The 13,447-nt window shown below is 42.5% G+C and overlaps 1 protein-coding gene across 4 annotated transcripts in view; it reads right to left on the bottom strand.

Annotated features, from left to right (window-relative positions):
* Positions 1-2,083: 2,083 nt before the first annotated feature.
* The window catches only part of LSM14A (LSM14A mRNA processing body assembly factor), a 57,681-nt gene continuing 46,317 nt past the window's right edge, over positions 2,084-13,447 (bottom strand). For all 4 annotated transcript variants that reach the window (XM_049786606.1, XM_049786608.1, XM_049786607.1 and 1 more), the window contains 2 exons: positions 10,548-10,779; positions 2,084-3,972 (listed from right to left, as the gene is read on the bottom strand). In XM_049786606.1, the coding sequence (XP_049642563.1) occupies positions 3,949-3,972; positions 10,548-10,779 (256 nt within the window). In that variant the 3' untranslated portion in view covers positions 2,084-3,948. The remainder of the gene's footprint in view (positions 3,973-10,547; positions 10,780-13,447) is intronic.

Genomic DNA, 13,447 nt, shown 5'->3' with positions numbered 1-13,447 from the left:
TATTTATTTATTTATTTTTGGTTTTTGGGCCACACCCGGTAACGCTCAGGGGTTACTCCTGGCTATGCTCTCAGAAGTCGCTCCTGGCTTGGGGGACCATATGGGACGCCGGGGGATCGAACCACGGTCCGTCCAAGGCTAGCGCAGGCAAGGCAGACACCTTACCTCTAGCGCCACCGCCCGGCCCCTTGAGATTCTTTTTTTTGAACTTTAAAAAATATGTACCTCAACTGGTGTTAAGGATGTAACTAGGCAATACAACAGGTATGATGCCTTAAGTGCAATCTCCACATTGTGAGAAAAAAAAGTTCCCCAGTTGATTCTGACACAAGATTTGAGAATAGGATGTCATGTGATAATGAATTTCCAAATTGCTGATGGTGCTACTGTCCCTTTTAAACTCTGTCCTGTTTTGGTCATGTACTACATAGTACTTAGGCTACTCCTGGCTCTGCACTCAAGGATTCCAGGTGGGCATCAGGGAATATAAGGGATCCAGAGGATTGAACCCAGATCAGCATGGTGCAAAGCAAGCATCTTACCTGTTGTACTATCACTCTGACCCTTCTTTATTTTTTTCTCCTTTTTTTGTGTTTCTCTCCCTCCCTCCCTCCCTTCCTTCCCCACTTCCCTTCACTCTGACCCTTCTAATGGACCTTTGATATGTTATGTAAAGACATTAGAAGATTTTTTTTTTTTTGGTCACATCTGGTGGCACTCAGAAATCGCTCCTGGCAGGCTTGGGGGACCATATGGGGTGCCGGGAATTGAACCAGGATCTCTCCTGTGTTGGCCACGTACCAGGCAAACACCTTACTGCTGCTGTGCTATTGCTCCAGCCTCTAGAAGATATATATATATACACACACACACACACACACCTATTTTTTTTTTTTTTTTGTTTTCTGGGCCACACCTGTTTGATGCTCAGGGGTTACTCCTGGCTAAGCGCTCAGAAATTGCCCCTGGCTTGTGGGGACCACATGGGACGCCGGGGGATCGAACCCTGGTCCTTCCTTGGCTAGCGCTTGCAAGGCAGACACCTTACCTCTAGCGCCACCTCGCCAGCCCCTCTAGAAGATATTTTAAAGGTCAACCCCATTAAGTTTCTTCCCATTGCCTAGCCGGCCTTTCTCCTAGTGAAGGGGCCATTGATGCACTCTGGTCAGATCCATGCCTAGCAAAGTGCAGGACGGCAACCATTCTTAGCCCTTCCCCTCATGCCAGCTGAGGTCCTCGACACAGATAAAACAGAAGCTGGAGAGAGAGTACAACAGGTAGGGAACTTGTGATGCTGCACTCAATATGGGCTCAGGGCTTACTCCTGGCTGTTTGCTCAGAAATAGCTCCTGGCATGCACAGGGGAACCATATGGGATACCGGGATTCAAACCAACCACCTTTGGTCCTGGATCGGCTGCTTGCAAGGCAAACACCGCTGTGCTATCTCTCCGGGCTCCCAAAATTAATCTTTAAAAAAATTTTTAAATCAAGTTTTTAATTAAAAAAAGTAATTGATTTAGGTATTTTAGGGAATATAACCATGACCATAATTCCACTCTTACATTTTTTTTTTTTTTTTTTTTTTGGTTTTTGGGCCACACCCGGTGACGCTCAGGGGTTACTCCTGGCTATGCGCTCAGAAGTCCCTCCTGGCTTGGGGGACCATATGGGACGCCGGGGGATCGAACCGCGGTCCGTCTCCTAGGCTAGCACAGGTAAGGCAGGCACCTTACCTCGAGCGCCACCGCCCGGCCCCCCACTCTTACATTTTATAGATGCTTTTCATTATGCTTCTGTTAAGAGAACAATGCTATTTAAAGAAAAAGAAAAATGTTTGACAAACATTTTTTACTGAATAGTTTTATTCTGCCGTAGAATAAAAATTTTTTTTTTTTTTTTTTTTTTTTTTTTTTTTTTTTTTTTTTTTTTTGTGGTTTTTGGGTCACACCCGGCAGTGCTCAGGGGTTACTCCTGGCTCCATGCTCAGAAATTGCTCCTGGCAGGCACAGGGGACCATATGGGACGCTGGGATTCGAACCGATGACCTCTTGCATGAAAGGCAAACGCTTTACCTCCATGCTATCTCTCCAGCCCCAGAATAAAAATTTTGATTTAATATTGTAAGGTGCACTGCAGGTGTGCCATGCTGCCAGTTATTGGGGCACCATATGCTGTAGTCAGAGACCCAGAAGGCTGGGGAAAATGCATGAATTCATACTTTTAGGGCAGGTGGAATTGGTATTTACAGTTTTTCTTCTTGAAATAGGCCCGAGACATCCCAGTATTCACCATGGCACTTACTCTGCTGTTCAGAATGCCTCAAAAATGTGTTCAGTATCATGATTTGGGGGGTCCTCCGAAAGGTTTTGTTGTTAACATGCAAGCAAACAGTATTAAACAATATTATCGAAACTATGGCTGCCAAATACTGGACCTTAATAATGAAACCGAATTACAAAACAGTTCCTTGTAAAGCTATACAAAAGATATAAAATTAAAATTAAAAATATCAATCATCTTTAAATATTCCAATTGTCCTACAGTGCAGCTTTCCACATATTTATGACTACTACTTTATTGAGAAAGTTAACAAAACCAAAATAGAATAAAGTATTTAAATCTTTGGATCCCTTTATTCCATGGCCTTCATAAAACACAAAAGTGGCCAGATTTTGTTCACTCTAGTTGAAAATATCAAAAACATTTGCTAGTAATTTAGAATCAGCAATGAAGTCGACACTAAGTTATCAGTGGGTCACAGGCACGAGGACTAGTGTTCTGATATATTGAAGGTAGTCAAAATATTCACTAAGATTCTGAAGCCTCTAGAAATATAATGGAATGAGCCAGGTGTCACAAAAAAAATTTCCAGGCATGTAAGAGAGTAATAAGTTAACTGAAGCGTAGTTTCAATGTCTTAAAAAAAAAGAGGGAAGTTCCTTATTTGAAAATACAGCTAAGTACATTTTAATCTGTGATTATTTACATTCATATACTGAAAGTATTTACTATTTGGACAAATACAAAATAAGCTTCTTACAATAAGCTTGAATAATTTATATCCTTTTTATAATGGAAGAAGGTAACAAATTTACATTTATGCTCCAAACATTAAAAATGAAATAAAATAAAAATCTTAAGCCTGGAAAACTCTGAAAAGGAAAAATAAAAAAAGACCCACCCATATCTCTGCTCCTCAGTCATCAATTTCTGCAAGGACACAGTATGTTTGCTGACTTTAAAATGTTTATTCTTTAAAAAATTAGTTGCTTTTTATACAGCTATACAAAGTTCTTAATGTTTCTTTGGCAATGGAATATAATGGAATTTTACAACTATATAAAAAAGTTACCTTTGCCTAAGAAACAGTATTTACTGTTGTGTACATAGCGGACTGACAAAATTCTCTACCATCCAGCACCCTAATTAAGTGACGAAATAAGCTACCTCAAAAGGGATATTACAAGATTTCCAAAAAGAAAGACAGTCACCCGCACACACCCACACACAGATACACACGACGCTTCTGGGGCTCAAAACACAGTCTCACGGCCCTAGCTGCAGGCAACTTGCAGTAATTGCCAAATACGACTCAGTAATAAGAAAAATCCTTTCAGTAATGAAAAAATACTTATAAGTCCCACTGAAGTACTGCTTTAGTTAACTATACATAAGAAATTACTTAACCTTCTGCTATTCCAAATATATTTAATGCTCATTTTTTTTTAAAAGATGAGCTCCCCCCCCCCCCGCCCTGCCCCTAAAAGTAACTGCATCATATCTTTGAAATTAAGCAGAGAAATAACAAACAAAAAAAACCCAGTGCTGGTGACAAATATACAGCGATTCACTTCTTCAATTCACTTCTTCGTTCTTCACAAAGACTGAAACCAATTCTTAGGACCATGAAGAGCTATTCACCTATTTTCAAAGACTTGTTTGTAGACTACGCAGCAACTTTGTTGTCTTTCTAAAAAGGGGAAAAAATCAACACATGCTTCAAAATTTTGGCTTTCAATAATTCTTAATTTGCTTTAACTATTTTTTTTATTAATTACCTCTATATATTTACACTCTTGTATGCTTATGAACAAATCTATGGCCCTGATTTCCAGAAGACACATTGAGAACAGCTCTTTAGTTTATTACCCACAGTGCTGTGGGCTGGTCTCAGAAGCTTCTCTACTGAGATGAGGTGGGAGCCCAGTAGCCCATTATCTTTGGCTGTTGGGAGTTTTATAGGGGGTTTGTCTGTCTTTGCTCTCACCCTGGGATCATTTCCTGGTGGATTTGGGGACCATATGAGGTACTGAGAATTGAATCTGGATTGGTGTGGGCAAGGCTGTACCTGTTGCATACTCTCTCAGGTTCCACTTTATTTTGTCTGGCCACACTCAGCAGTGCTCAGGGCTTGCTTCTGATGACACCAGGGAACCATACATGGTACCAAGGACTGAACCAGGGTTAGTCATATGCAAGGCAAGGCTTTTCTTTGTACAATCTCCCTGGCCCCTAATGATTTCTTAAATTATGGGACACCCCCCATAATTTGTTATGTATTTCGGTATTTTAAAATCCGATAGCATTGGGGCCGGAGCCCTAGTCCAGCACCACAGCGCTTGTCTAGCAAGCTGCCCAAGTGGACCAATCAGGTTTGAGGCTGGCATCTCATGTACACGTGTGAAGTGATTAAAAAAAAATCACAGATAGCATTAAAATACTTTATTGTAAATGGTGCAGCTCTGCAGGTATGGTGGCTCAGGCCCAGCTCTACAGTATGGTGACTGGGGCCACTGGGGTCACACCTGGAGGTGTTTGGGAGACCTTATGGTGCTGAAAATAGAACACAGGGCAAATATATATTAACCATGTAATCTATACCATTTCAGTTACTTCCCAAATTTGAGGATATTTTTGGAGGGGAGCACACTGTAGTTAGGGGGTCATTCTAAGAGGTGCTGGGGAACTTTTGTGGTATTGGGAATTGCATCTAGGTCTCCCATAATGCAAAGCATGTGTTCCTGATCTGTGAATAAACTACACTCCCTGCTGCCCTGTTCCAAGAATAGCCTTAAATTGTTAATGTTCTGAAAAAGACTATGTAGGGAGGGCAGGGTTGTAGCCCCCAGCACTTACCAGTATGATTCAAAAACAAAACAAAATCAAAAAGGAAGCAGAGATAACGCAATCGGAAGCTTAAGAAGCTAGTGCAGTCACATGACCCTTAACTGAAGGCCTGTGCACTGCATTAGTCAGGTGCTCTGACTTCCGATGGCCTGCTGTTCCCTCACATATGACCTCCTCATTGATGTTCATCCAACTGTTAGACGCACCTGTTTCCTTTGTAAAGAGTTGTGTGTACAAAACCAAACAACTTACACAATGTTATTAGATAAAAATATGCATGCATGGTATAAGCTGGTGCACAAAGAAGAGGAAGTTGATCTCTGGCCTCCACCAAAGTCAACTTTCACATACCCCCATTGTATTTTAATCTTTCACGTAAAATCAATTTAGATCTTGCAGTGTCTAAATAAGCTGATTCTCCCCCCACCAGAAAGGTTAAAAAGAAAAGGTAAAAGACCAAGACAGAGAGACTGTAGAGGGAAATATAAAATAAAAGTGGAAAGGAGAGAAACAGAGTATTGCGTAGTTTTATTTTAGAAACTTGGTTTTATGTCTTTTGGTGCCAGGGATCAAGCATAAGAAGTGGTGTCTTAGCTCTGGTTCCCAGATACTCAATGTCTTGGATACACGCTGTATACAGATTCAAATGGAAGACAATCGGTCTCCTCCACGCTGGTGACTCAACCTCATCAGCTGCAGCATATATAAAGAAAAGGGCTCAATCCACCCCGTCTCATCTCCTCACTTCAAACTTAATGCAAGTTTAAGAGAATTTTCAGATCCTTGGAGATTTGGAGAAAAGGGGTTACTGGTAGGGTCTTTTCCTCCTTTTGGCTTTTTGGTCACACCTGCAGTGCTCTGGGTATACTCCTGGTTCTGCACTTAGAAATCACTTCTGGCAAGCCTGGGGGACCATGTATGTATATAGAAACACTACGTTTTATTATCCATGTTGTTTTGAAAGGCACAGCCTCAAATTTTAAAATAGCTGAGAAGTATTCCATGAGGTGTCTATATAGCACAAGTTTTACTTATTTTGGTTTTTGGGCTACACCTGATGGTGCTTAGGGTTTATGACTGGCTCTCTGGTCCCATCCGACTTTTGCTTTTAGGCAGCTGTTTCTAACGCTAAGTAATTCAGAAATACAGCATTACCATACTATACCCACCATCAAAGAACCCTTTCCCTAAGCACTGGTTGTAGTTCCACTGGTTCCCAGCATAGCACTTTGAGGGATGGATACGACTGAATGTGATCGCTATCAAATCAAAACATACTTTCCTCCAACCCAAGCAGACTGAAAGTAGTCTTCAAAGACTACTTTGAAGAGTGAATAAATATGGCCACAAGTTCTGACTAGGTTCATGCCACTGATACTGCCTGAAGTGAGATAGATGGAGACTGAGGGAGTGGACACAAATCAGTGGTTCATGGTGGGGGCTGGCTGGCAGGGACATCTCAAAACAATGTACGTGCCGATATGGGAATGGGCCATGATCATGGATACCTCCACTGTCTAAAGCAGTGGTCGACAACTTTTCTTTTCTTTTTTTTTTTTTTTTGGTTTTTGGGTCACACCTGGTGACGCTCAGGGGTTACTCCTGGCTACGCGCTCAGAAGTTGCTCCTGGCTTGGGGGACCATATGGGACGCCGGGGGATGAAACCGCGGTCCATCCAAGGCTAGCGCAGGCACTTACCTCTAGCGCCACCACCCGGCCCCCAACCTTTCTTTTCAACTGAGCCAAATCTCGCCAAAACCACGATTGAAATTTATTTTGAGAGCCACACAGGGCGCACACTGGCAGAGGCTAGGAGCAGAGTCCTGACTCCTGGAGCGGCCGCCTGGCACACAGAAGAGTCAAATTAAAAGTGTAAAGAGCCACATGTTGCCGACCACTGGTCTAAGGGATGTTTTGAAATAATGAAAACAGCTGGTGAGAATTCTGGGAGGATCCCAACTGAGACAGACAAGATGATGATGAGGTCATTGTGAGGAAGGTCACAAAACAAGTGGAAACAAAGAAATGAAGCTGAAACAGACATTGACTAGGTAGAAAAAATGATTAAAAGCTGTATACTGATGTCCTCTAGCTCACAAAGGGCATGGGAGAGAAAGGGAAAGCAACCTAGAGAGAAACATGAGCATGAATGTCTGCAAGAAGGGAAGAGGTAGAAATGTACTGAGACAGGAATATGTCTGAAGCTAAGAAGGTAAGAAGGCCCAGAAATTAGCAGAGGAAACAAAGAAAAGTACAGCTAGCTGGCTAAAAGGGCCAACGTCAGGACTAGATTTCTGACCTGGAGAAGCACACACATCATAGCATGCTGGAAGGTGAGAAAAACACATTTACTTTATAAAGAGGGAGGACAAAAAGAGATGAGAAAAGAAGGCTGGAGAGTATACAGCAGGAGGGCATTTGCCATTCATGTAGCCAATTTAGAATGGTCTGTGGTTTGAATCCCAGCATCCCATATGGTCCCCCGTGCCAACCAGGATCGATTTCTGAGCGCAGAGCCAGGAGTAACCCCTGAGCGCCACAGGGTGTGACCAAAATAAAACAAACAAGACAAAAATAAAACAAACAAAAACCCAGATACAAACCATACTAAATTGTACAATATTATATAGAATTTCCTATCAGTTTCTAAATATCAATGTGATGTAAATAAGAAAACAAGGGAAAACATGGTTGAGTTTTTACAAAACTACTGTATTTGCGGGCGTATAAGACGACCCCCTAATTTTGCAGTTAAAACAGGTTTAGGCCAGGGGTCTCAAACTCAATTTACCTGGGGGCCGCAGTAGGCAAAGTCGGGGTGAGGTAGGGCCGCATAAGGGATTTCGCTTCCCGAATATTCGCAATAAAAAAATAGCATTAGTAAGAAAAAAAAAAATCGCAAAAAAATCACATTAAACATTTGCATACCCCAAACAGAACTGCTTGGGGTATGCGAATGTTTAATGCGATTATTCGGTAAGCAAATAATCGCGAATACTGCAATATTTGAAGGCTGGCCGTGGGCCACAAAATGTACGGAGGGCCGCAAATGGCCCGCGGGCCGCGAATTTGAGACCCCTGGTTTAGGCCTATATTCGCTGTATCGGACAGAACGTTCCTGTGCTGCATGTGTTCCTATACTCATGTACCACAGTGAGTCAATCACAACAAGCAAAGGTTCAAAGGTTATACTGTAACAGACTTCCTCTCTGAGTCTGGCCAATCTGAGCAGGCTTTTTACAGTGTAGATTCGAGTCCAGAACATTGTCTAATTAGCATGCATAAAAAGCATGCTTGGATAGGCTGAGTTAGAGAGGCGGTCGGAGCAGCCTGGCAGTGATTGGTGCAGGATCGAGTTAGAAAATTCGTTTTGTGGCAATATTCAGACAATTTTCGTTTAGTGCACATTGAAACATTTTTCGGGATATACACGGCGTATAAGACAACCCCCGATTTTCAGTTGACTTTTTGTTTCAAAAGTCGTCTTATACGGTAAATTAAAAGCTCCAAGCTCCAATTTAGGAACTTAGTAATTACTAAATTTAAGCTCAGCATTATCATTTGCTAGCTGTGTGAACTTGGGAAAGTTATTTTTTTATTTATTGGGCCACACCCGGGTTACTTCTGGTTATGTGCTCAGAAATTGTTCCTGGCTTCGGGGACCATATGGGATGCTGGGGATTCAAACCACAGTCCATCCTAGGTTAGCACGTGCAAGGCAAATGTTCTACTGCTTGCACCATCGCTCTGGCCCTATACCTATTTTCTAACTTGAAAAATAAAGATAAAGGGACCGGTGTGGTGGTGCTAGAGGTAAGGTGTCTGCTTTGCCAGAGCTAGCCTAGGATGGACCGAGGTTCGATTCCCCGGCGTCCCGTATGGTCTCCCAAGCCAGGAGCGACTTCTGAGCACATAGCCAGGAGTAACCAACCCCTGAGCGTCAACGGGTGTGGCCCAAAAACCTAAAAAACAAAACAAAACAAAACAAAACAAAACAAAACAAAAAAGAAAGAAAAATGAAGATAAAAATAGAACCTGAAGTATATTTTTGGGGGGGGTCCACATTCAGTAGTGCTAAGGAAAACCATGCGGGATGCTGGGGATTAAAGCTGGATTGGCTGAGTGTAAAGCAAGCAGCCTACTTGTTATACTATTGCTCTAGTCCAAACCTGTTTTATAAAAGTTACTATGAGGTTTAAGAGATTTATTATGTGAAGATATTCAGAAAATGTTAATTTCATACAAGTAATATGCTAATGTTATTTGGTACTGAAGGCATAAGCTTATGTTTCATTCTCAATATGGTCTCTTTAGAATCTTTTGTTAATAAATCATACCTTGTAAAAGAACGTGTTTTTAGGGAATAGAGATAGTACTGCATTGCCATAGTTGATAGTTACACCATAGTTGACCTTGGTTCAATAGTTGGAACCACATATAGGCCTGTGAGCCTGCCAGGAGACCCCTGAGCAGAGAGGCAGAAGCCCTGAGAACCACCAAGTACAGCCTCTAGCTTCCCACTCCACAAAGAAAAAAACAACATAAAAAATGTCTTTAGTAGGGGCCAGAGTGGCACAGGGTGTAAGGCATCTACCTTGCACACACTAGCCTAGGACGAACTGTGGTTCGATCCCCTGGCATCCCATATGGTCCCCCAACCCAGGAGTAAGCCCTGAGTGTCACTGAGCGTGGCCCAAAAACCAAAAAAAAAAAAAAAGTCTTTAGTAATGCCATGTGCTTCCAATAACAACAACATCAACAAAATCAAAAGATGTTAAAAGAAAGCAACAGACAAAATAAATAATTCTAAGTGAGTTTCTCATAGTATTTTTTTTGTTTGTTTGTTTTTGGGTCACACCCGGCAGTGCTCAGGGGTTACTCCTGGCTGTCTGCTCAGAAATAGCTCCTGGCAGGCACGGAGGACCATATGGGACACCGGGATTTGAACCAACCACCTTTGGTCCTGGATGAGCTGCTTGCAAGGCAAACAGCTCTGTGCTATCTCTCTGGGCCCAGTATTTTTGGTGAAATTTTATCAATTCAGAAAATCTAAAGCCATGTTTCTGTGTCCTGAGAGATAGTAAGTCCTGAGCACAAATACAAATGGCCCAACTCGCAAAATAAAAAAGGGCTGTACCTGCGTACCTGTCATAGTACCGCAGGTACAGTGTTTGCTTTGCACATGGCTGACCTGGGTTTGATCCCCGGCATCCCAAAAGGTCCCCTGAGCATCGCTAGAAGTAATTCCTGAGTACAGAGACAGGAATATCCTCCTAGCACCAACCAAAAAAAGAAAAAAGGGTCAAAAGGGTTCAGGACATGGCTCAGTAGTAAAGCCTACGATTTGATTCTGGCACTGTCCTCCTGCACTAAGTTTCTTAAATCTGTATGTCAGCACCAAAGCACATAGTACTTACCCTATATTCAAAATCCGCAAACTCCCTGCCACCACGACCTCCTCTGAATCCCCCACGAAATCCCCGAGGGGTGGTGAAAGTACCACCTCTGCCGCTGCCACGTCCTCGACCGCCACGGAAGCCAAGACCTCCTCTGCCTCTGTAACCCCCTCGGCCACGGTTTGGACGAAGCGGGATTCCGAATGTTTCAGCATTCAATCTTCTTTCTTCAGCCCAGGTTGGTCTTCTTTCTCTATTTTAAGGACAAATAATATTTAGTAGATTGGGTTTTAAAGAATTAATCCAGGAAACTAGAGTTAATTCTCAACTTAAAGCTATGTTCAAATAAGTATCGTTTTTCATTGGTCACAAACTGTTCATGACAACATATTACAGAAATATTGTCAGGCCTGGGGAGGTATCTCAGAGAGTTGTTATGCAGGTTTTGCATGCTAGAACCCATCTGGGTTCAGTACTGGCATCGCATGTCCAGGAGCACTGGGCTGGGGATGAAGCTCCACTCAGTTCCAGTGGAAGAGAAGGCAAGAGGACATGGGGAGTGTGCCTCTAAGTAAGTTCTTATACTATACTTTCAACAAAATGTCTGGATCTGATGCCTGAAGCTAGTGCCCAAACTACTTGCTATCATTCATGCTTATTTACATTTTGAGCCTCCCAAGCAGCGCTAAGGCCTGAACTTGGGGCCTCTGCATGTGAAGCATACACCTGTTCTGGCCCTTTGAGAGATCTTCCTGGCTCCTCATTCATGTCTATTGCTGGAGGGTAGGGTTCAATCCCATAGCAGGATGTGCCTTCCAACCTGCCTGTGCCCCCAAGCTAAAATAGTGCAGTAGTAGTAAACAATTGCCACAAGGTGGCACCAAACTATAGTCAGACAAGAGACAATTTTAATTGGTCAGCAGAAACTAAGAACTTTATTTATTTATTTATTTTTTTGGTTTTTGGGCCACACCCGGTAACGCTCAGGGGTTACTCCTGGCTATGTGCTCAGAAGTTGCTCCTGGCTTGGGGGACCATATGGGACGCCGGGGGATCGAACCGCGGTTCGTCCAAGGCTAGCGCAGGCAAGGCAGGCACCTTACCTTTAGCGCCACCGCCCGGCCCCAGAAACTAAGAACTTTAAACCAGTGCTTCTTAGGGCGCGTTTGACCTCTGCAAACACTGTCATAACAAGCTAAGCCCCCTGTTTATGTCTCTGTATGTCTATTTACAGTCGCGAGGGGGGGGGGCTTGAAAAATGTTTTCTTCTTCCTAGGGGGGCATGACATAAAATAATTGAGAAGCACTGATTTAAACTAACTTGACAATCTTGACAATTTTCTAGACCCATGACTACTACAATACAGGAATTCCAGAAAATTTTAAAGTAACCTCCACACATCTGATTCAGGTTTCATCTGAATTTGACTGTTTAGATGTAAATGGTCTTAAATATTAGGTCTTTAAATATTAAAATTGAAGTATTAGTGCTTTCAAACATTTTTATTCAAAAAAGCCCTTTTGAGCCATACCCAGCAACCTGAATGAACAAAGTGACACCAGTAATTGAGCCTGGACTTTATTCTGCATGCAAAGAATATGTTTTCTTTAAAATTTTTTTTGGATTTTTGGGTCATACTTGGCAATGTTCAGGGGTTACTCCTGGATCTTCAATCAGAAATCACTCCTGGCAGGCTCATGGGACATAGGGAATCAACCCAAGGTCCATCCAGGGTTGTCCTCGTTTAAGGCAAAGGCTGTGTGTGCTATTGCTCTCACTCCCAAAGAATATATGTTTTGTACCTTTGTGTCATCTCTGCAGTCCATTCCCCCAAATTTTTGTTTGTTTGGTTTTTGGGCCACACCCTGCTTGTACTTAGGACTTGCTCATTTCTGACTCTGTGTTCAAAGATCACTTCTGGCAGTGATGGGGGACCATATATGTCAATGTGGGGGACTGAACTGTGGTTGGTCGTGTGCATAGCACCTCAACCCAGCATTATTTTTCTGACCCACAAACCATTTTTCTGTTTTGGCCACACCCGGCAGTTCTCAGGGGTTACTTCTGGCTCTGTGCTCAGAAATCGCTCCTGGCAGGCTTGGGGGACCATATGGAATGCTGGGAATTGAACCCAGGTCTGTCCTGGGTTGGCTGCGTGCAAGGCAAACACTGTGCTATCGCTCTGGCCCAAACCAGTTTTTTAATTGTTTCCTTTATCAATTTCTCTTTCCACATTTGATATGTGCAAAAGAATATGACTCCTAAGAATATGACTGTGAACCTACTATCTAGCCCAGAAACCAGAGCAGTGACAAACCAGAACTCTATCCCAGTTACTGAGAACATTTCTGCTTCTGTTCACAGACAAAAAGTAATTTCTTGAGTCTGTGTGATTAACTTGGTTTTGTTCACATTTTCCCCTTGTATTTGTATTCCCCCTTGAATTTGGTCACATGCCTTGCATGTGAATCTTGCATAGGAACCTTCAATCTGATCTCCAGTGTCTCATGGTCCCTTGAGCACCTAATAGTCAAGAGCATAGATAGACCTGGGAGGAGCCCAAGCACTACTGGGTAATGCTTCACAATGAATTAGGTTCTTTTTTTTTTTGGTTTTTGGGTCACACCTGGCAGAGCTCAGGGGACCATATGGGATGCTGGGATTCGAACCACAGACCTTCTGCACAAAAGGCAAATGCCTTACCTCCATGCTATCTCTCCGGCCCCATGAATTAGGTTCTTTTCTAAAACAAAAACAAAAAAACTCCACACTTTTACTTAGAATCAAGCTCTTCAATTAGAATATACTTTAGGAGATTTTTCTTGGATCTTTATATCTCTACAGTTTTTTATTTTTTCCAAGAATCTTAACCCCATACTATCTCTCTAGCCCAGAAATGTTTATTTTAGTCATTACTTTT

This window comes from Suncus etruscus, chromosome 14 (genome assembly GCF_024139225.1).
Source record: "Suncus etruscus isolate mSunEtr1 chromosome 14, mSunEtr1.pri.cur, whole genome shotgun sequence".
Lineage (NCBI taxonomy): Eukaryota > Metazoa > Chordata > Mammalia > Eulipotyphla > Soricidae > Suncus > Suncus etruscus.
This window is presented reverse-complemented; position numbering and strand designations above follow the sequence as displayed.